Here is a 22,634-nt window from a genome sequence, read left to right as displayed (position 1 = left end):
CTAAAGAAAGGTTTGGTTCCTTGTACATGAACAGCCAGGATATAGTGAACTCTCCGTCTCTCTTTCTCCATATTTAAAAAAAACAAAACAAAAAAAAAAAAAAAGGGAAAGATTACCCTTGCCTTCTGCAAGATTATTAAGGCAATTCACTTGTTTTACATCCTGTGATAAAATAAACTCCACTGTCATGCAGCCTGGAGCTCCTGTATCTCATCCATTATGTAAATCTCCAGAGTAGTTCAGCAAGCATCATCTCAGTTCCACTGCACTTAAGACAACCTACACATCCAAGTTAATTTTCATTTTCCTGAGACCAACAGGCACTCCTTACTTCTTAATTTGCAACTTAATTTGCAAGAGAGATTCTCACTGTCATCTCACTTCAGAAACACCTAATCCCAAATTCATATGATTTTAAATGAAATTCAGACTGTACTTCAAATGTTTGGGTTTTGAGGGTTGTACCATACTCTAAAAAAAAAAAAAAAAAAAGGAAAAACAAAGCCAAGGAAAAAATAATGTTTTGTATCTTGCTATTTTTAAGACACCTTTTGTCATGTTTTTAGCCTTTAGTGGGGGGTTTTTTGTTTGTTTGTTTTTTTCCCTAATACAAATATTGAAATACTTCTATATTACTTAAAAACTAAGGTAGAAACTCAGCACATTTACCTATAATGTTTGAAAGCCTAGGCTTTTGTTTTCACTGGAGCCAGGCCCACATGTCCATCACAGCTGACTGCAACCACAGCTGCAGCTGACTGCTATCAAACTGAACACCAAGAAACTTCAGTAAATAGCAAAGTTCAAAAGAAGGTGACAGCCTCAAAGCAGAGAACTTGCCCTTTCCTGACTCATCACCAGACCTCTGAATAAGAAAGACTTAGTGAATCACCATGTGGGAAGCAGAAGAGTGAGATTTAGATTAATAATGGGAGCTTGTTTTCTCTTTTAGACACACGTCCTTGGGTATAGGAAATACCATATCCAGTGGAATCATTATACAGGTCGGTTAGCAGTGGATATCAGTATTAAATTAACTGTCTTCTCCTTATGTGCAAGCTACTGAATTTTAACACATTCTTCTACACCATCATATAAGAAGTGACAAATTGCCATTGTTTGACATAATACTCTCCACAGGATGTCAAAAATACTAAAATCCAAATGCATTTATTTCTACCACTAAATTCTTATTGTCAGATATGTAGGAAAAGGAAAACAAGAACACACAGTATTTTCAGTATCTGGTTCGATGTATTTTAATCAGCACCACTGTTCAGATGGAGAAGATTCTTCTCCTCCTCATCACAAAGTAAAGATTAACTCAAAAATGCAATTAGTTGTGATGCTTCATAACACTGAGAATTAATATCGCCACACAAGACAAGGATCTTTTTTTTCCCATGCAAACTTACATGCTTGTAACTAATGACCAGAAAGAGGTCATTATTAAATAAGCTGAAGTAGCAAATCCTGTATATCTGTTTTTAAATTCTTTTATTTGATGGACCATGCTCAACAGAAATGACAATTATATTGTTTCTTGGAAACTGAAAACCTGAGCGTATGAATTTAAACATTTTTGTCCCCATTAGGCACTTTCGGAAACTGGTGTCATACTTCTGAAAATACACACATTAAAATGGTCTTGTCAAACAGCTTTGAAATTAAATGCCTTGTGCTTCCCTCTCCGGAGTAGTATAAATTTAGTCATTACTAGAATTAGTATAATTGTTCACTAAGTGCACTAGGATTAAAAGGTGAAATGATCATGGTGACTGCTCTTTCGTTCCCGAGAGACCACGCGGCAGCAAAGAAGTCAGGCTGCAAAGGATGCTCAGGGATGTTTTGGAAACCCAAGGGCTGGAGAATGAGTCCAGCAGAGTGGAGCCTCATGTACTCATAGTGTCTGTACCATCATATCTTACAGGCAGAACAGATGTCCTTCCAGGGAGGACAGAGAAATCCCATGGGAAGAACTGCCCTCTGGAGATACTTATTGCTCTCTGCTGACTAGTAGAAGACAAAAGCCCTCAGCAAAATGACTGAAATTGAAAAGAATGGATCCAGGCATTCGCAATCTAGTTTTCTATGGATTATGTCCCATCAGCTAGAACTAGTTCCCAGAAGAGATGTCAAGACTGAAAAAGGAACTGAAGAAAGTGGTTTGAAACAGACAATGGTTTGGAAACACCAAACCAGGTTTCTTCTAAGTCACCTAATTTGTGCAGCCCTGGGCTATGCCATGAGATGAAACGAAGCCTGCTGGGCCAGGACACGCATGGAAGCATTTCCTGATCTAAGCTAAAGCAGTAACACTTTTGGCTTGCTTCCCACTATAGCCTGAACTGAGGAAATGCTCACCTGAAAACTTCTCACCTAGATCTTTAGGCTGTTTCCAGCACTTTACTTCATATATAGCCTACAAGATGAATTCTGGAGACAAGAGACCACAGTATCAGTTTCTGCTCCACCCGAGATGCAGGAACTCTGTTTTTAACACATCTCTCCCTCCCAGCAGGGGAATACCAACACACATCACACATTTTCAACACCAGAAATGGGAACCAAGGGTGTCTTTGCCCACATTATAAAGCTGTTTGTTATTTTATGCTCACAGGCTAGTTTTTGTTAACTCTGCTCTCAGCTCTTGCTGTTCTTTTCAAGATGAAGTTTTTTTTATTTTTTTTTTTCACTCCCAAAATGAATTAAAAACCAAAGAAAATCCGACAAAAAAACTCCCCAAAAATCAAAAAATAAAGCAAGATTTACAGGAGGATTGTGATCACAGGATGCATTTAAAAGCTCCCTATAACCTTAAATAATCAGATGAAGTTACCACACCCCAAGCCTTATCAGCAACAGCAGTAAGTAATACAAATTATTGATGCTAATGCATTTACGAAATAAGATCATAAAGGCTTAGCTATTAATTTTCAGGAGTAGTTTAAACAACACTCTGCAGAACTGAGTTATGTCACTAGGTCCTGAAGCAAGCTCTTAAACAGCTTTCACCTACATCCACAATTTACTACCCACAGACCATCCTCACCACCTATCTCTTTATGGAGAAGTGATCCAGGCAACACCAGCAAGATCTACCTTTGCTTGAAAACGACATTCAGTAATTTTCATGACTTGAACTGTGAAAAGAACATTTTAAATATGCCACATTTTTATCACATTTTTTCAATTCTAGACAAACTACTTTCCTGTAAACCGCACTATGTGAGCTGCCTTACTCCTCCACACATCACCTCACATGAAAATTGCTGCCATCCTCTTTTAAGCAATTTTCCATTCTTCCTATTTCAAAAAAGTGTTTAATAAAAATTGTTTTAATTCAAAACCCAATACACCTGAAATATTCCACAGCAGCTCCAAGTAGAGCCGAAGTCTATGCAGACACTCTATGGAAACCCTCCACACCACTACTAAGCCAAAGACCTTTCTCCCAGTTACGAACAAAGTCTTTGGGGCAACTTTGCTCTATTTGAGAATACAACCTTATTTATAACATATGAAGCTATTGGTATTGATTTTAGAGCAAAGCTTGAGATTTTGCAGAAGACCAGGCTTTGAAAGGGCAAGTTGAACTCACCCCGTGCCTACTCTTTCTGTGCCTTTCTGAAGAGTGAGTGCAAAAAGACCACAGCTATCTTCAATCAGTAAAATAACACTTCTGAAATATACTGCATTTTTAATATATAAAACTTAAAAGCAACAGTAAGGATACTCTATGGATGTTTTACCCCCAATCCACATTGGCAGAAACTAAATAAAAAACAAAACCCTCAAAATCATTGCCCAATTTTATAAACAAGCCAACTGCTAAATATGATTTGTCCATAATCTACACATACGTGTGTCACCAAAAGAGTTAGGAAATTAATGGAATGTAGCCAAGACCCAGAACCCATGAACAAGAAACTAAAATTATGAAAGCATCTGTCTGGCAGAAATGAAGAAAATGAGCTTTGTAGAACACATTTTGTACTGCTGTTCATAAGGAAAGTCTAATAAGAACACCAGGGTTTTTCCCGAAATCATTCCGTAACTTTGTAAATGCAAGGGAAACAGGAAAGAGTTCATAGGCAAACTCACAAAGCTGAAGTGGTTTGTTGCAAGCCATCTTAAATGCCTTTTTCTCCTTGGAAAATTTCAATGTTGGAAATGACCCAAGCAATTTTTCAGTCATGGGCATCAGCTCCAAATTCACCTCACCCCACCTGCAGTAGGGCTGAGCCTACAGTGAGCAAACCTGGGGCTACAGTGCGCACCATGCACAGCCCTCCAGCACCCAGTGGGAAAAGACAGGAGCAAGAGACAGCCCAGTCTGTGGCTGCTGAAGTAACAAACAGGAAAAGAAAAAAATCACTGCTGCTCCTCCCTTTCCGCAACGTAAGATTTGGGGAAAAGCTTTCCTCCCACTCTACAGTTTTAGCATTAACTTTTACATTTTTCAGTGACAGCAAGTAAAAGCAGATCTGTCCTGTGAACATGACTGAGCTCCAGACAACTGCCTGCTATCTATTTACATTGTGAAATATTCATTAAAAATCAATTGCTAAGGGACCCATCTTGATAAATGCTAGACAACAGATGAAACCAACAGAACTTCACATTCCCCTGCCTTGCTGAATGGGACCATCAGTCATTTTTAAGTAGTCATTTGTTACATTGTTTTATCCAACTAATTTATAATCACAATGAATTAAGACAAAACATCAAACTACAGCCTCTTTGCCTGAGTGTAATCTAAACTGAAAGGCACATGACAAAAAGATAGATTGATGGTCAGAGTAAATTCCCTCGAGATTAATATATTTTGCCAAGTTGATGTTTCTAATCATAATTATATTCCAGGAATCCACTGAATGATGCTAGATGAGAAAGACTCCTTAAGAGCAGCCGCTTTCTTTCTAGAAAAACTGCATTTCTTTGCAATACAGAGGGGACAGCTGACAAGAAAAACCAAACATATCACCACACTGTTACCACTATACTGACTATGCAAATAAAACCATAAAACTTCCTTGAAACATTCTCAAATACATTTTACAAAGTCATTTTTTTATCATGACCAGACTTTAAAAAGCAGAAAGATGAAGTCCAATGCACCCAAACTCCACACAAAACCACGGCAGATGCTGAGTCAGATGAGACGACCCAGGGGCTTGCCCAGCTGGCAGTGGAGCATGGGGTAGAGCCCTAGGCCTGCAACCAGCAGATAGCAGGTTCTGCACCCTCCCATCCCATGACCTGCTACATGCAGGAGCCAGAGGAGGGGAGGCAAGGGCACCTAAGAGGCTGGGAGATTTCTGAAATGGGGTGGGCTTTCAAACACCTCCTTGAGTCCGTTCCTCTAAACAGCTGAGCTAAAGTTTGCTCTTGGTTGGTTTGGTTTTGGTTTTTTTTGAAGACGTGACACACAGAAAATTAGGAGCGATCTGTACACCATTAAACTCAGCGCTGTTCATCACTTTTCCAGCATTAAATAACTTAGAACATCATTAAACCTGATCAGCTGAACTGTCCAGTGTTATTTCTAGAAGCTGTTCATGAAACCACAGTGTGAGCGCTGTGATTGCAGCCATGGCCACTCATTAAGTACAACCCAGATCTGTGCTTTTCCAATCTGAACAACCCTTTCTTTTTCCCCTTTAGTTTTGCTCTCTGACCTTCTTTCAGTCCTATTTACCTGGGTTTGAAATCTTGATCTTTATTTTGCCCAAACCTTTGAGCTATAGTTTTTCTGTCAGTTACCCGTTTCCTTGTCAGCTCCTATCCAAGTCTCACCCTCCTACACCCCCATTCAGCCACTGTACACTGAAAAACATAACTTTAAATATCTGATTCAACAGACAAATGAACCTCTGGATGCAGCTGTCAGTATAATGGAAAATGCAGAAGCATCATAAAGCTGCATGCATTCAATATACACATTTGCTGTCAGGTTCACTTTTGCATATTTCTTTTTTCTTCTAGATATTTATCGAAACTCATTTTATGAGACAGAAAGAATTATGTTCATTTTTCCTTAATCAGTTGCATATACGCTTAGATATCACTTATTTATACAACACCAGGTTTACATATATTTTGAGGCAGACCGAGCAAGACCTTAAATATATCAATATAACATACAGTCAATGCAACACAAGCTGTTTACACTCCCAACAATACACCAACATTTTCATGTCAGCAGTGAAAATCTTTCAAAACTAGATTAGTAGAGAAGCAATAAAACAAAAAGCTAAGGCTGGCTGAAATCCAACCTCTTCCCTATTGGCGCCATAACTTTATCAACTGATCTTAACAGTGACCACAGAGAAGCCTTCTCCATCTCCATTGCTTAAGCTTTCTGGAATCATTTCTTCCCAGAAAAGGAATTTTTAGCCTCGAACTTTGAATTCCTCCATTTAACCACATTTTTTTTTCTTATTCAGGGATATGATTTAATCACGGTACTTTCCTTATATAAAAGACGACCAGTAGGATTCAGAGTTCTACATTTGCAAAGGCTGCCAAAGAGAATACATGCAAAGAAATAACTCAGTACCCCCTTCCTTATCTGCACATATTTAGAGCAGCTTTCCCACAATTACTGTGGGATGTTATCAGAAGGGGATGAGAGAGTGGAACTACAGCTTGACAAGAAAGAGGTCACCCTGTTCTCCAGTTCTTTCTTCCTCATTCCACCACTCTGTGTTAAACCAGAAAAGCAAAAGCAGAGAGAGGAACAGCAATACAGAGCTAACAGAGATACAGCTCTCATGCAATTACAGAAACCTGCAAAAAGGTGAAATTCTTCCAAGAGTCTTTTGCTTTTGCTTGATCTGGAAACCGTCCCTCCTCTGCACAGACTTTGGGCATGGCAGCCCCTCTCAAGAAATAAATCCTTAACTTTTTCTGCCCTGGTGTTACTGCCCAAACCAAATACCTAAGACATAGCCTGTCCCAGTTACTTCTCAATACAACACAGAACATTACCACACTATGGTAGTACTGCTCTGTGCTGTCTCCTGGACAGCAAGAGTACTCCACAGTAACAAAATTATACCCAAAGATGGCTTACAGATAATTAGCTTGGTTTTTTACCTTCTCACACTTTCTGTCAGTGAAATGCCTCCCCGAGCTTGTAAATACAGGATTTTATCACCTCACTTCCGAAAGATGCAAGTAAGGTTTGGAAAGTATCAGTTTTTCACTCTGCTATTCATAGCCAAGAGATCTGAGCAGGGAAGTGTTTGCTCTGCCACGATGCTGGCCCATGCCAAGCTATTAGACATCGGTATGGGCAGCAGCCGCTGATCTGTCAGCAATCAAACCAAAGGGAAATTCCTCAAGATTTTGTGCTCTGGTTTTAGCAGGCAACAACTGCTGCCTCGTGTGGGCATATGGGCCCCTGACCCCATGGAAAAAATTGTGTACATTTCTGCACAGCTACTATTACCACTTTGTCTCTATCAGGGTTTAAATTTGGCTCTGGGAGGCTGGAGGTGTTTTCTGGGACCTGCAGCATACAAAGCAGATGTTCAGTGGATGCTTCTGGAGATTGTTTTGCTGGATGCTATTTCAGGAGACAAATTCAAAGTCACAAATGATTCCCTCAATCTCATGCTGCTTGTGAATTTGGAGGTAGCTGGAATCAGCATGTCCATTCTCTACTGTGAACACTCAAGAAGGAATTACACTCTTCTGTATCCTGGCCAGTAGTTCATAAACTCTAAAACTTCTGAACCACTAAAACCTTGATATAACCAAATTATCACTGAGAAAAGTAAGACTCTGTCCTCTTGAACTACTTTGCTAAGTTAACATAACTGTAGACTTACATTTCTTGTACTGAACTAATACTGTGCTTTTGAAAAACAAAACCTTGGGTTTTTTTGCTGGTTTCTTGATCCAGCAAAACCAGCATGCTGGTTTCTATCCCTGACTGGGATTCAGGTGTTGACAGAAACTCTCAGGGAAACAGGCTTCCCACAATAGCATCCCTCCTTGACTATTAGAGTTTTCAGAACATTCTATTTAGCCAAGCTGCTGCGCAGCATCCTTCTGGACTGTGCCCTGCATCCCACTGTACCACACCCTGCATTTGTCAATACAATTCATTTACTCTGGTCTAAATCCACAGGCAGCATCAGCTGTGTTTAAACAGCCTTGGTGGGAATTGGTTATCATAGCATCCCAGAAAAAGATTATCCCTCATAGTCACCAATAACTCAGACTGGCAGAGATCAAGGCTGATGTATTAAAACAGTAGCCAGTCATGGAGGCCCACCAATAGCTTCCTCCTTTTTAATCATCACAGAAAACTCACAGTGCAAAACAACCTTCTCTCTATCACAAGACAACAAAGCACCAAGATAACTTTCAAAGAGATCATCTCCTGTTTGACTTCCTAAACAGCACTTGTCAATGTGGCATCTGAGTGCCACTCCACAATATACTAAGCACCATAGTCAGTAGCTATAATGGAAGACAACACCCCTCTAATTCTCCCTTCATCCTTGCATGGAAGAATGATGAACACCACTAAGTGTGAGCCCACTCAAACACCTGGCTTCAAAGAAATTGCCTATTTCCTTAACATACTACTGGATTTTCTGCTGTACATTCAGGCATTGTCAGCAAACACTGCATTAAGCCACGGCTGTCTAGCTACAGTATTCCCCCGCCTCAAAGACAATACAGCATACAAAGCTCAGGCTAGTTATTTAAGCTATTCTGTTTTATAACACAGTGTAAATTTTTGATACCGGCATGAATACATATAATGCATATGGCTGTAAAAATGTCAACCAACTTTTATGGCTTTCCTCTTCATATGAATATTCAGTCATCCATTTGTCCCTAGATCCACTTCAATCCTGAAAAAGAAAATATTAAATCATTTAATTTGTGTATTGTCTGAGAAGTTCAGTAATTTCTCAAGTATGTTGTGTTTGTAAATACAAAAATATCTAACGACAAACATTTACTCCATAGTAAAACAGAGCTCAGAAGAACAGTAATTTTATAAGCACTTAAAACAAAAATGGATAAATACGACAAAAAAAGTATATTTCTCCTTTTTGTAAGGATGAGGCCTTATGTTTCCTCTTAAAAAACTAATGATTTTGGTCAAAGCTCTGTGTTTTCAACTTCTGAGCTGCTATTTCAGCTCACCAAATCCCAACTGCTTTAATTAGTCTTCTGCGTACCAGTACCCTGCATTTGTACAGGTAAACTTTCCAGCAGCTACAGAGGGCGAGCATTCTTTACCAATATTTCAAACTGTATTTCCCAGAAATACTATGCACAATCCCAACAGTGACACATTAAAAACTGTCCAAGACCACCAAAAAATCTGAATAGGTATTTCTTCCAGCATTTCCTATAGAAACATGATCAGTTTAGTTATGAGGGCCACAAAGAACAGAGGGTTGCAGCATCCCTCCTGTGAAGAGGGGCTGAAAGAGTTGGGGTTGCTCAGCCTGGACAAGAGAAGGCTCTGGGGAGACCTTACACCACCTTCCAGTACCTAAAGGGGCCACAAGAGAGCTGGAGAAGGACTTTTTCCATGGGCACATACCATAAGACAATGTTTCAAAGGAAATGAGGAGAGATGTAGATTAGATGTTAGAAATAAATTCTTTACTGTGAGGGTGGCGAGGCATTGGCAGAGGTTGCCCAGAGAAGTTGTGGGTGCTCCATCCCTATAAGTGTTCAAAGGCAGGTTGGATGAGGTTTTGAGCAATCTGACCCAGGGGGTGGCAACCCTGTCGATGGCAGGGAGGAACTAGATGAACATGAAATCCCTTCCAACTCAAGACATCCTATGATTCTATGTTAATCTATACGAGAAAAATATTATATTATATTTTGTGAGGCTCCTTCAGGAAAATAAACAAACTCAGTAGTCCAACTTTCTAAAAAAGCCTTGGGGGAGAAAAAAATCTTCAGATGTCCAAAATTTAAGTAATAGACAGGATGTCTTAAACCCCTTGACAGAATACGTGCATGTATCTGGAAGCAAATGCTACTTACATATGTCTCTCTTAATAATGGAAATGGTGTGAAGTCAAGAATCTAAATCTGCTGTCAGATTTACTATAAACAATCTGCTGTTATTTTTCTGTCATTCAAAATAAGGTCATCCTTCAAATACCAGTAGAGCATCACCTGCCTGATTTTAAACCACATTCCAGTATTTCATTACTGCTGTATAAATGACAACATGACAGGTTTCCAAATACTACACAAACTTTTACAGTGAAAAGAAGACAAGAAGCTCCCTTAAGAAAATAAAAATAGTCCATTCATACAGTGTGTTACCATACTGACTAAACATCATCATCAACTTGTATTTTAAGAATAAGAATAAGAAAATATTAAGTTTAGTAGATGACAGTAAGTTTCAAATATTTGTATGAATTATAAAAAGCTGCAAAGTCACCACAAACACTAACCTAACTGAATACCATAGACTGTAAGCATGCTAACTGTTGTAGACCATTTGCCTTCTCTCATGCATCTTGTAGACTCTCTATCCCTTTCGTTATTTAATCTACCTTGGCAGTATTTGGATTACTTCAAGACTTCATGTAGCAGATTCCTTTTTCCTTTTTTTTTTTTTTCTTTTAAAACTGCACACTTGAAGAACCACATCTGAGTTTTTAACTGCTCTTTCTTTTGTGCTCTTGTCCAAAAATGGGACAACTGGACCACATTTTCCATATCCTGGACTTAAACGATATGGTCACCTAACCTGTAGAGGAAATTACTTAGCCATTTCCTTTTTTAAAATTAAATGCAATGTATCCAAAAGCTTCATGGAGTCTACATGAGAGAAGACAGAGTTTGACCTGTAATTGCTTCCAGTTCTCTAGGTTTTCTCATCATTACTCCTCTCTACATGCACACAGACACACATGTTCCTACAACACAACTTAGCTTCAAGTTACACACCAGCACTGGAGTCCTATTATGTTACAGTGGCTATGTTGACACAGCAAACACGGGTCTGTGTTTCAGAACTAACAAACCACTATCCAACCAGCCAGAGCTGCAGCTGTGGTTCTGCGTTATTAAATCATGTCCAAGGGTCCTCCTCATGGAAAAGCTACTTCTTTAGCAATGACAAGTAACTGGATTTGCTTATTAATGCTCTTCAGGTCTGCACAATTACCAAGTGCTAAACTGCCCACATCCTTGCACCGCTGGGTGTTCTCCTCTATGGAAGGGCTTCTATTTTAGGCTGCTTTTGAGAAGATTAAGAGAAAACCTTTTTCCTCTGAAAATGACATTTAACTAGCAACTTTTCAAATGTTTGCCCTGAATTTCAAAAGTGCTGAAAAGCTTTGACTTCATATTAAAGGACTTGAAAATGCATATGAAAAAAGGGCCCATGCATTCTGCCACATATGTCACCTCCATTAAACCCACTTTGGACTTTAGTTTTCAGTCCCAACTGGAAATGTTGCTTTCCAGTATCAGGAATATGAAATCAGGCACTGAAGTCCAAGTAGAAATCTTCCATTTGCATCAAGCAGGCTTTATAGTAGAAGAAAATCTACCCAAGGAGACAGCTGCACAATATTTCCAATTTGAAACTTTTAAGTTAAAAAGGCTCTTTAAGTAATCACAGAGCAAAAGCACAAACCATCATTTTCAACCAAAAGAATGAAATTTAAGCAGCAAACACAGAATTATGTCCTATTCTACCCAAAGCCTTTCACCTTAAAACAGTGTTTTAGGACCCCAGGAGTTTATGAATGCCACCAGACATTAGATTCCTTTTTCTACAGCAAGAAGAAACCAAATAAATTTGGTTGGTTACACCTAGTCCATTTTAAAAACCTGTCTTGATCAGATTAGATGCCCTGGTAGTACCTCCCTGACCAGCAGAGCCACCCCCTGGTGGAGCTGAGCAAGACTCCTGGACCACATTAAGGAGCATGAGAAGAGTTTCAGGACAATCATGCTGAGCATATTTCAGGAAAAACAGAAATCCCTACGGGTGCATACAATACCATAGCTCTACAAATAAAACACTTTTGAACATATAAACCCACATTAGTTCTTTAGTTCACAGGTCCGCACTGGTATCACTTTTACTTATCTTTTACATACTGATAATTTTAAAGGAAACTCACATTAATACATTAACAAATCACTCCTTGGGCTATTTTTATTCTTTTAAAATTCAGATAGGTATGGGAACACACATTTGGAAAATACCAACTCATTTGCAAAGTAAAGACATTTGCTGAATCAGGATTTACTAACTTCCCTCTACAAAACAAACTCCTTATTTGGACATAAGGTGTCTAGACACATTCTTACATCACTTATTTTATTTTTAAAGTATGCGCTTCTTCTAGAAAGCCCTTAGATCTGTATTTTGACTTCTGCAACCCCTTTCAAAGGCCCTTTCAAAGTCACACCAAACTTCCCCAAAACCAGCATGGCTTCTCCCAAACTCATCAAGACCACTCTGGCCATCAGGTAAGGCAGTATCACTGAAAGCTCAGTTTCAGCACTATTCAGAGATGAACACAGGCTATCCTCAACCAGTGTTAAGGATAGCTACCCTTGCAGTAACAGTAGCCACACACACACCACTTGTCCTTTGTTCTCCAAGTTTCTGACTCTTGCAGGGACATTCATAAACTCCATAAAGTGACATTTTGCACAAGCTACAGATAAAATATACATTAACCACAAGCTACAGATCCACAACAGTTCTTGACACTTAAAACTAATACAGGATAGGAGATACTGGCATACAGCCCAGCACTGGCAAAACCCAAAGTCTTCCTCAACTGCATTTTAAGTATCTCCCTTTCCTGACCTGGGTCTGGTCCAAGGATATTTTTAAACTGAGTGCTGTACCACTGTACCTGAAACTAGCCAATACACTTTGCCACAAAGCCGTCTGCAAAAAAGAAAAAAAAAAAAAAAAGAAAAAAATTTGAAATTCCAGTATAAGGCACTGTCCCACCAGCAGTCACTACAAGCTGCAAGGCAAACCATGTAGTACAGCCTAAAAGTCATTCAGTTTAGGTTAAGTGTAACTGCAGACCTCACAAGACCAAAGGATCACTTGCTATACATCCTAACAACTGTGATCATAAGGGTTATTCTGTCTCCAGCTAAAGTTTATGCTAATTTTTGATTGCAACTGCTGTTCAAACAAGGACTTCAATATGCCAGCCCCCACACCAACATCTTTGTTCTGCTGTAATATCATAACAAAAATATCTAAAGTTGCTCAAAATATTTCTGAAAATTACCTTAATGCTTCAACTTCTGGTTTTCAGATACTTTACTAAAACTAAAGAGAAGCAGGAGGTAGAGAGTGGGATGCTTGTTGCTAGGTGATACCTAGCTCTCTTGAACTCCTAAAGACTGAAATATTTATCCAGACTCCCACGAAGAAAGACATCTAGCAGAAAGAAGAGACACACACATGTCCTAAAGTACATCAGGATTCAAAGTAAGAAGCAGCAACCCTGCACCTGCTTGGTCCCTAGGGCATCTGAGAAGACTGCAGTCTGGGATGGGGATGATACAGCTCCTCCTAAACACCTATCCCAGTTTTCAGTAAGCCTATATGGAGCGATGCCTCCAATACATTCACGCCAAACCAGAAGGGTCGCAATGCCATTGCATTCACGGCAGCACAAGTAAATACATCCTTGGCTACCTGACCATAAAGCAGTGTTGCTTTCCTGATGCTTGGGGTACTTTTCACCAAACCACTATACTCTGACAACAGGTTTCCATTAAAAAAAAAGCACACAGTTGGCCAAATATGGATGAACAATTAATCACCTGAACATATGACCTTCATGCCGTCTTCCTCCTGCTCCTCACTTTAAAAGGTTTACACTAAAGTTCAACAAGTGCTTACACAGTCCTTCAGTAGAGGCTTAGAGGAATAAACATTATTCTTTACAGGGTGTTTTATTTGACATTAATGAATTATTCTGAACTGAACAGCTTCAAGGGTAAACCCCAGACCTTCTGAGTCTTCAAGATGAATTCCAAGAACAATTTGTTCTCCCTTGAACTTAAATGTCTGGTCTGACAACTATTAAAGTTTCAGAGAAAGACTGTGTCTTTCAGTAATAACTGAAAAGCCTTACTACTGCATCAATGTACCCAAATGAAATTAGAAAGTGTATGTGCACACTGACAATATCTTAAACCTAAAATGGGACTTAGTTAAACTCTGGACAAGTAGTAGAGTCCTCAAATGACTGGATTTAGGTAAGAATCAGTGGCCAATCTAGAGGAGTGCAATAAATTGCAGGGAGCAGAGAAAAACACAGCCAAATACTACTCCTTGACTTCTTATTCTAAAGGTAGTGAACTTCGACACCCAGGTGTTTGAAAGGATAGCTCTGAAACCTTGATACTCCCTTCACAATTCTAGCTTAAACAGAATGGCATTGTTTTTCATTAGATCCAAATGAAATAAATAGTGATAAACACAATCACCCATCACTTTGGGCAGTTTCTCTGACATACGGAAATGATCATGTTACAGTGTAGGACAAGGTCTGTCAGATCACCACCTTATCCTCACACACAGTTCAAACTCTCTTAGAGTGAAAATTTTATTTAGTGGCCTGTGCACTATGTCAAAGGATTTGATGAGCCTTTTCTTGTTACAAAAATTATAGCTTTTTTTAATATATACACATACACTTGTATGTATATATTAATATAAAAATATGCACATGTTCAGTCACAAATTTTTGACTTTTTTAAAAAATCATTTTCTGAAGGAATGTGCTTTCTAATATATGATTAAGAACAACACATATTTTAAAGCTTGGATGAAAAGCCTAACTCCATTTCTAAATTCACAAAGAACTGCAATTAATAAAAAACAAGTCATCTTTTTCTCTTCAGACTTTGTTTTTCCCCTTTCTTCAGCAAATAGTATATATTACTCTCCATATAAGGATTAGTCAAGATTTGTACTCATAAGGGCTTTGAGCATCTGAAATAAGTGTTTAAAATAATATTTAAATATTTAAAAGTGGTTATTCCTAATTCAGGTTGGCATTATGTATGTTCTGTTCCTACATTTTTGTTTGGACTTCAGAAGAAACAAATGTGATTAGGTGTACTAAAATGAAGTCAAACTTTAAATGAAAAGGAAGATAAACCACAAGAAAACTGCTTTTGCCTCAAGGAGGGTAAGAGGGAAGAGACCTGCTAGTGATTTTTCCATATCTCTGCAGTGGGGAAAGGGATAAAGATCAACCTCTCCAGCATGAGAGTTCCATCAAACTAGACTGACACAATAAATGCTGCACAGGAAAGATCCTAACTTTATAGGTTTCTTACTCTTACTTTGTCCTGATAATACAGACTAGCATTACCAGATACTATCACTCATTGTCCCACTTCTGGTTTAATGCTTTTACTCAAACTAGGTTTATGTACAGTCCAGAATCAAGCCATCTTTACTTGAGGTAGAGGCAGCAGTACTTAATCTCTCTTTTCAAGGCTGCAAAATATTCTTCTATATTCTAACTCATTCCAAAAACAAAACAAGGATTTTCTTTACCTTCTGTTAGGATGCTGCGGAATCCCAGAGACCACAAGAAGAATAAATAGGCCTCACATTTTTATGCACTTATAAATGAAATGACCAGACCTTAAGAACCAGTTTACTTAAGAATACAATTTCTGTGTGGACCATGTCTCTGATGTTTCTCAATGTGAGATTACCTGATATGAGGGAGGGTGGATGAACCCCTAAGACCTCATGCTGCAAGTCCAAAGGAATGAGGACAACTTCACTGTGCACCTGTGTCAAAATCTGCTCTTTGGTCAAGCCAGCTGTAGTGAGCAGAGCTACCAGGGGTTTAGCCTGCAAGAAAGTCTGAAACACATCAATGTCTGAAACAGATTAATACTGCCTCAGATGGCAAATACTACCCCTTACACGACTCAAAATCTTTTAAAGTGTTTCCTCACAGTTAACTTCAGAGGGAACACCAAGACAATTGAAAAATCAGAACAGGAATAAAAAATGCAACACTAGGTAGTAGCTTATTTAAACCCTGGCATGTCTTCCCTTTTTACACTGTGCAAGATGTTGTAAAAGAAGTCAGAAAATGGCACTAACCACCATGCCACCATAGACAAAATACTGTGCAGCTCTCCACCACAGTGTCAAGCACTCTGAGCCAATTTTGACAGCAAAGACACTTAAAGGATAAGCAAAACCAGAGAAGTTGTGCCCATTAAAATTCCTTTAAATGAGGGAACAAAATTGCTCCCACAAGGAGCAGAAAAAATGTCAACAAGCTTCAGGTTTATACATCACCAGAAGGTGGTTGTAAAATCAGTGTTGATGTTGCTGAGGCTTGCATAGGCAGCAAGAGCCAATACCTCGTCCTACCAAGCCCCAGCCTGGAGATGGTCACCACTTCAGAAGTGCCCACATATTCAACTTCTACCTCACTGCGTCAATAAATGCAAGGTAAGTTGGCAAAAACCCAAACTGCCTAAACAAATGCATTTTGATCCTCCCAAGCAGAGGTGGCAATAGTTATGAGTTGGCCTTGACCTCTCTAACTACAGCCACAGCATCTAAGGACAGGCTTCCACAATTTACCCTAAAGCTAGGAAAAAAGAGCAAAGAAAACCAAGCAAATGCTATTCCAAGTTGTGATACACACTGAAGAAACCCAACTTCCAGGCTCAGTTATGCTTCTAAGAAATAAAGTTATAAGCTGAATGCATCCTGCTCTACATAGTAGAGAATAATATTCAGGTCCTATTCCTGCCTTTGCACAGTAAATTCCAACACTGCTTTTTTGAAAACTTGAGCCCCTTCTTTTGCTTTCCGTTAGAAATATATCAATAAAATGCTTTTTCAAGAAAACAGCATGGTATCTACAGCATTGTATCTACCAATCTATCTATGTGCCTGTGTAGTTACATAATCAGGCTCTAAACGAGGGGCACTACATGACACCAGTGATGCTATTAATCAATTTAAGGAGCCTATTTGGCTGACATCCTACGAATGTGGGCGATGAGTGTCTATTTTAATAGGAAAGTACACTCTCTAAAATTGATCAATTGACCACAAGTGTTTCAATTAATAATTTTTAATGTATTTTCTCCTAGTCTGCCCTTCCTTAAAAGTGCAGACTGGCATTATTATTAATAAGCATCTCTCAGCGTATTGGAGGCAAAAGGTTCAGAAAAGGGAAAAATCCCAAAATCTGTCAATACAACATTCCCGTCAGGCACTGACCAGCTTGAAACAGCTTCACTACCAGATTCACCAGCTACAAATCTTTTAGTAGCAATCTGAAATCCAGAGAAAATCACTGAAGCACACTCATGCTCTTGATGCCTTCAGAAGCAATGAGGAGAATAAAATTTATCTTTGTACTGTTCCTAGAGAATTTCCACTGTAAACATTCCCCAGCTTTTTAAGCTTCCCAATACACAGTAAAGCTCAGTGAAAGCCATCATTAACCTTAGGAAATGGTACACATGTCTGGAGATCCACCCAATATATAACTGGTCATATTCCATCAGCCTCCCTAGGCCTCATCATTTTCCTCCTTGTTCCAACAGCCCTCAATTTTGACAGGACACACAGATGCTCTGATTATTTTCCTGTCCTTGCTTAGACAGAAATATATTTGCTTCTCCCCTTTGGAGAAGGGGATGGCTGGGAAATAATTTCATGCACTATTCCAGGGGGACATTAATCTGCAAATCTGACTACATACTTAAGTCCAAAATCCAGAAGTAGCCTGATTTCCAAAGGTAATTTGTACTTTCCAGTCTCCTACTGAGATGACTGCAGCAGCCTGCAGGACTCACCATCTGCATGCAGCAAGCCAGTGACATTTCATTCCGCAGATCAGCACAGGCAAACAAGCCCCTTAATTGTGGCTTGGCAATTGTTCACATTCACAGCCCAGAAACCATAACCTGAAGAGCAACTTTAGCAGATAAAGTTCTTGGCAAGTGGCAGGTTCATCTCACCTACTGACAGACACCTACACCTGCACTAGCTGCCCTTCATGGCTCTGCAGCTAAAGGACAGCAAGGGGCAGTGTAAGGGCCTGAGTCACTGGCACTGCAGCCAGTCCAGCAACTGTATTTGACCAAAAATCATTTTAAATAAAACAGTACTTAGCTGTCTGCAAAGGGAAGGGTACTGTAAGTTTTAAGAGCTTTTGTTTTTTAAACCAGTCTTGGGTTCTTTTGTTTTCCTGATCACTCTAAATTTCAAGACTTAAGAAGAGACTATTTTAAGGGAGCCAGGAGGACTTGGAAAAGCATCCCATTTTTACAAGAGCTTAGAGAGAAAAAATAAAAAACAGAAAAGTAACTTGAGCTGGTTAAATACTACTGTCAAGCAGGAACTGGTGACACCAGCCATACTGTTTCCTGCACACCAAAGCTCATCAGTTGTATAGACATCACCATAAAAAAATTATTACAAAAATCAGAAACTGAGAATGGTAAGAAAGTCACATTGCCTGATTTATTAAATGAACGGCAAAAACGCTGCAATGAAAAAATCCTCTATTTTACAAGGAAAGACAATTGTAAAGACCAAAGTTTTCAATGAACTTGGCCAGACTGCTGATCCCATACTCTAAGTCACGTCAGTGAAAAAAATCAACTCCAAGTTTATGCTCCCAATATTCTCACTCCCACAGCAGAAAGTGGATTCGTATTTAATTATCTTTCAGGGAAGAGAATCCCGCAAATAAATTAATAAACATAATTAATCACAAGAGACATGAAAATCAGAGACAATACCACTGAGAAGAAACATTTTTTCTTCCCCCTCCACACTCCAGGTGTAACAAAAGCAATGTTATGATATAGATGCTGTTTAGAATTAAACATGCCTTCTATCTGAGACACCCAAAAAACTGTCCTTTCCTAACCTACATGATCCATAACCTCCACAAACTATCCTGACTCAGAACATCATGAATTACATGAACAGCTTGACTCACCACTTCCCCGAGGATTAAATTCAACAACTCCTTGACAATCAAAGCTTTTATTTTTCTACAAGTTCCCTTTGATTACTTTTTTGACTTGCAGGTAACACCTGACATGATACATGACTTTAAATGCTTAAAGCAGTTCAACTGGCAATAGGAGACACATTAGCTGAAGATGCACTGGGGCTAAGCCCATCCTCAGCTTATTGCCAGGAATACACCTACCTGGTATTTTGCAATTATGAGGAAGCTCCTAAATTAGATCAACTATTGAAAAATATTTCTGCAATTTGATTATGTAAGAGATAAGATAGCCAATACAGCTTCTGCTATTTTACCAATTTCAAACAGTTGCCCATCACCTACTGTCATCATCTTGGAGTTTGCCATGCCTTTTCTACCAACTACCCCCTTTGGTGACAGTTTCTTCTTTCCATGTCACTCTAACAGAAACGTCTCAGTTGTCCATCTCAAGCCTTAAGAATCCTCCCATCTTTCTCAGGTTCAAGAACCCTTCAGCCACCCTTGAGACACAGGGTCCTTGCCCAGGAGAGAAATGCTCCTCTCTCAACCACTGGACATCCCTTTCCACCTTCCCTTGCTTCCAGGATAGGCTTCTGGTAGGTGAGTTGGCAGTTTCTCAGCTCAAATGCAGCTGCCTCCATGCACACCCCATCATCAGTGCCGTAACTGGCGCCTTCCCAGCCCACACTTCAGCGCTGTGAGCCTGTTAACCAGACCACCCTGTTCTCATCCCAAGGAGTGAGCAGTCTCATGTTCCACTGCCTGACATTCAGTGGCTTCAAATAAGTTTAAAATTACAATCTAAAACAAGGCAATGTAGAATTTGCGAGCCCAACACTCCGCTGTGACTTGTCCCACCTACCCCCATCATTACTCCTCCCATAGCTCTCCCTTCACCCTCTTCCCTGAGCTTCAGACTTGGGCAGACCACTCATCCAGTGGCACTAATCCAACTACAACCCTCTCAGTATCACTGAAAGTGGCTTTATTCCCACTAGAAGGCCAAATCCTGACTCCATCCTGTTGTTTAATCCATTACTATGAAAGATTTCAAGGCTGGGTTTCTTTTTTAATACAAAAGCTAATTATTTCTTCTATATCCTAAGTTGCGCTCCTGATTATTCATTAGGTACAAATATTCCCTGTTCTCCACCTTCTGAGTTTTTAATATCCTGAATTCAATGCTAGCAGTAGAGAGGCCAGTGCTACCTACTCCGAGACACCATGAAACACAACCTGCCTCACACAATGCTCTCCTACTGGAAAGGTTTTGTTACCAAAGACAAAGCAATTATGAGAGCATCACCACAGGAGCAAACTCCAGTTAATAACACCACCAGACACAACTGAAATACTGACAGTGGTGCAGAAGCAACTATCAGATTTCACTGCATGTTGGAATATTAAGACATTCTGAAAACAATTTTATTAAAAGCAGAGGTAGCTGCAACAGTCTTCGTAATAAACATAAGGAATACTGCAAACAACTTACGCTCCCACAAGTGGCAAGTGTCATCATCCTAATGATAACCCCTACCGAGTTACATCCTGTAGAGTTATCACAATTAAGATTCTGTTAAAATGCCCATTACAAATATCTATTTTTAATTAACTGTAATTCAGACTTAGAATATGAAGCAGGTTGTAACTTGATGATCTTGCTGATTTTCATAAGACAATGAATTAAAGATTAGAAAAACAAAATAAAGATTAGCCTCCTGGGGGGGGGGGGGGGGAGGAAATCAAACCAATTTCAATATAAATATAAGTCAATAAAAATAAAAATTATAAGCTTTTGCTACACAGACCAAGTTTTATAGATAATAAAAAAGTAAAGCACTGAAAATAAGAGTCCCCTAAGCATGCATTTACAGTTTAAAAAGAACAGAACAAAAATCAGTGTTATAGCCCTGAAGTTGATTTGGGAGAAAATATGGAGGTGAAAACAAAGTCTGCTCAACGCTCTACTAGACCCTTCATAGCTTAGCTTAAAAAAAAAAAAAGGAAAAAAGTAAATTTAAAAATGCATGCAGATATTTCTACAAACCCACGCAGGAAATGCATATAAGGGTTAAAACCCAAACTGCTCCCAACAGGGCCATAGTCAGCACAGGCAGATTTACTATTCCTCCCTGGCCCATCAGGCCATGGTAGCAAACCAAAGGCTTACATCTGGGGCTTCTTACATTTAAGGGCCATTGCCACCAGCTCCATCACTTTTAGTCTTAATCCCATTTATGCATTAGTCAGATTATTTTGCTTTTCAACCTGATACACAGGGAAAACCCATTTTTCTCATCTCTCTTTCCTTTATCAATTGACCAAGTGACAACAACATGAGATCAGTCCGGTGACCCACCCTCACCTCTGCTTCCACATCCTGCTGTGCACAGCAGGCATGCTAAAATACAAGTGTCAAGCAGTCAACAAATCTCGACAAGCCCCTAATCTTAAGGGCATCAAATATGGTTAAGTCATCCTCTTTTATGGAAAAAAATCTCATGGACTGGGGCCAGCAGTTTAAAGGGCTTTAACAAGCAGAGAAGGATTAGAACAAGTCAGCACCATTTCAAAATGAAAAGCAGAGAGGTCCGGCTTCCTAAGTAGCAAATTCACCAAAAAGCCACAAGCTTAACTGGAAACATCTCAACCTGCAGTATGTCAGCAAATACAAGTAAGCTCTTTCAAATATATAGTGAAAGAAATAATGCCATATTTTCTTTATTGCTGTTTTTCTCATCTGCATTTGAAAAGAGCCCACAAGGAAACACTCTATTGAATGAGTTCAGGAGGAGCATATCAACTAAATACGCACATTTGTATTAATAGCCAGGGATGACATTCACAAACGTCTTCCTACTATCCTGTAAATGCCCTCAAAACAAACATCTCTACACTGTATCTGGGATGCAAAAGTTTCATAGAAGCTGTTCTTGAGAAGCTTCCTGAAGGCCAGCATGCCAGAAGGGGCAACCACAGAAGACTTAGTAGAGTCCTAACACGTCTTCTTTTGAGGAGGGCAGCAAGGACAAGACATAGCTGTGTCTAGTTCTACTGCTTCAGGACTCAGCTTCCTGCCCAAGTCATCTCCTCCCCTTCCATCTCCCAAGCTAGACCAAGACAAAACACTCCTTCCAAAGAAGTTCACCATATTAAGCGAACATGAAACTTCAAGCAGCTGGTCTACATTAGCTTGACTGAAGCTGTCACCATTCTGGAGGCAAGGCTCCACAAGACCACGGCATTTTCCAAGCTGTTCCCAAACTGAAAGAACTGAGCAGGAAGGGATTGCATAGCTAGAACAGTATCTGACTTTTTCCTCCACTTCTGCCAACAGTATGCCAGATCAGGATCCTCATCACCTGGCCCTCTCTCTGTTGCTTTCACAGTTCCATTTTCTCTGTTGCCACCTAAAGAGCCATCAATAGAAAAGTCACACAAATTGTAAAAACTAGGATAGAGGAAACCCCAAAAGATCATCTACTGTCTCCCTAGCAATTCACACCACTGTGATTACCTCAAAAAATCATTCCACCTTTATTATATCTATTATAGACAAGCTTCAGGAAAAGAATCACTGGACCTGCAAAGAAAAACTGCTTGTAG

General features: G+C 39.4%; 1 protein-coding gene across 1 annotated transcript in view; it reads right to left on the bottom strand.

Annotated features, from left to right (window-relative positions):
* Positions 1-22,634, bottom strand: part of KLF12 (KLF transcription factor 12) — a 223,429-nt gene that overhangs the window by 150,910 nt on the left and 49,885 nt on the right. The window contains exon 2 of the mRNA XM_084224208.1: positions 8,813-8,876. Coding sequence (XP_084080334.1) covers positions 8,813-8,833 — 21 coding nt within the window. The 5' untranslated portion in view covers positions 8,834-8,876. The remainder of the gene's footprint in view (positions 1-8,812; positions 8,877-22,634) is intronic.

The sequence above is a fragment of the Fringilla coelebs genome (assembly GCF_963513975.1).
Source record: "Fringilla coelebs genome assembly, chromosome: 2".
NCBI lineage: Eukaryota > Metazoa > Chordata > Aves > Passeriformes > Fringillidae > Fringilla > Fringilla coelebs.
Note: the sequence above shows the minus strand (reverse complement) of the source record. Positions and strands in the feature narration are given on the sequence as shown.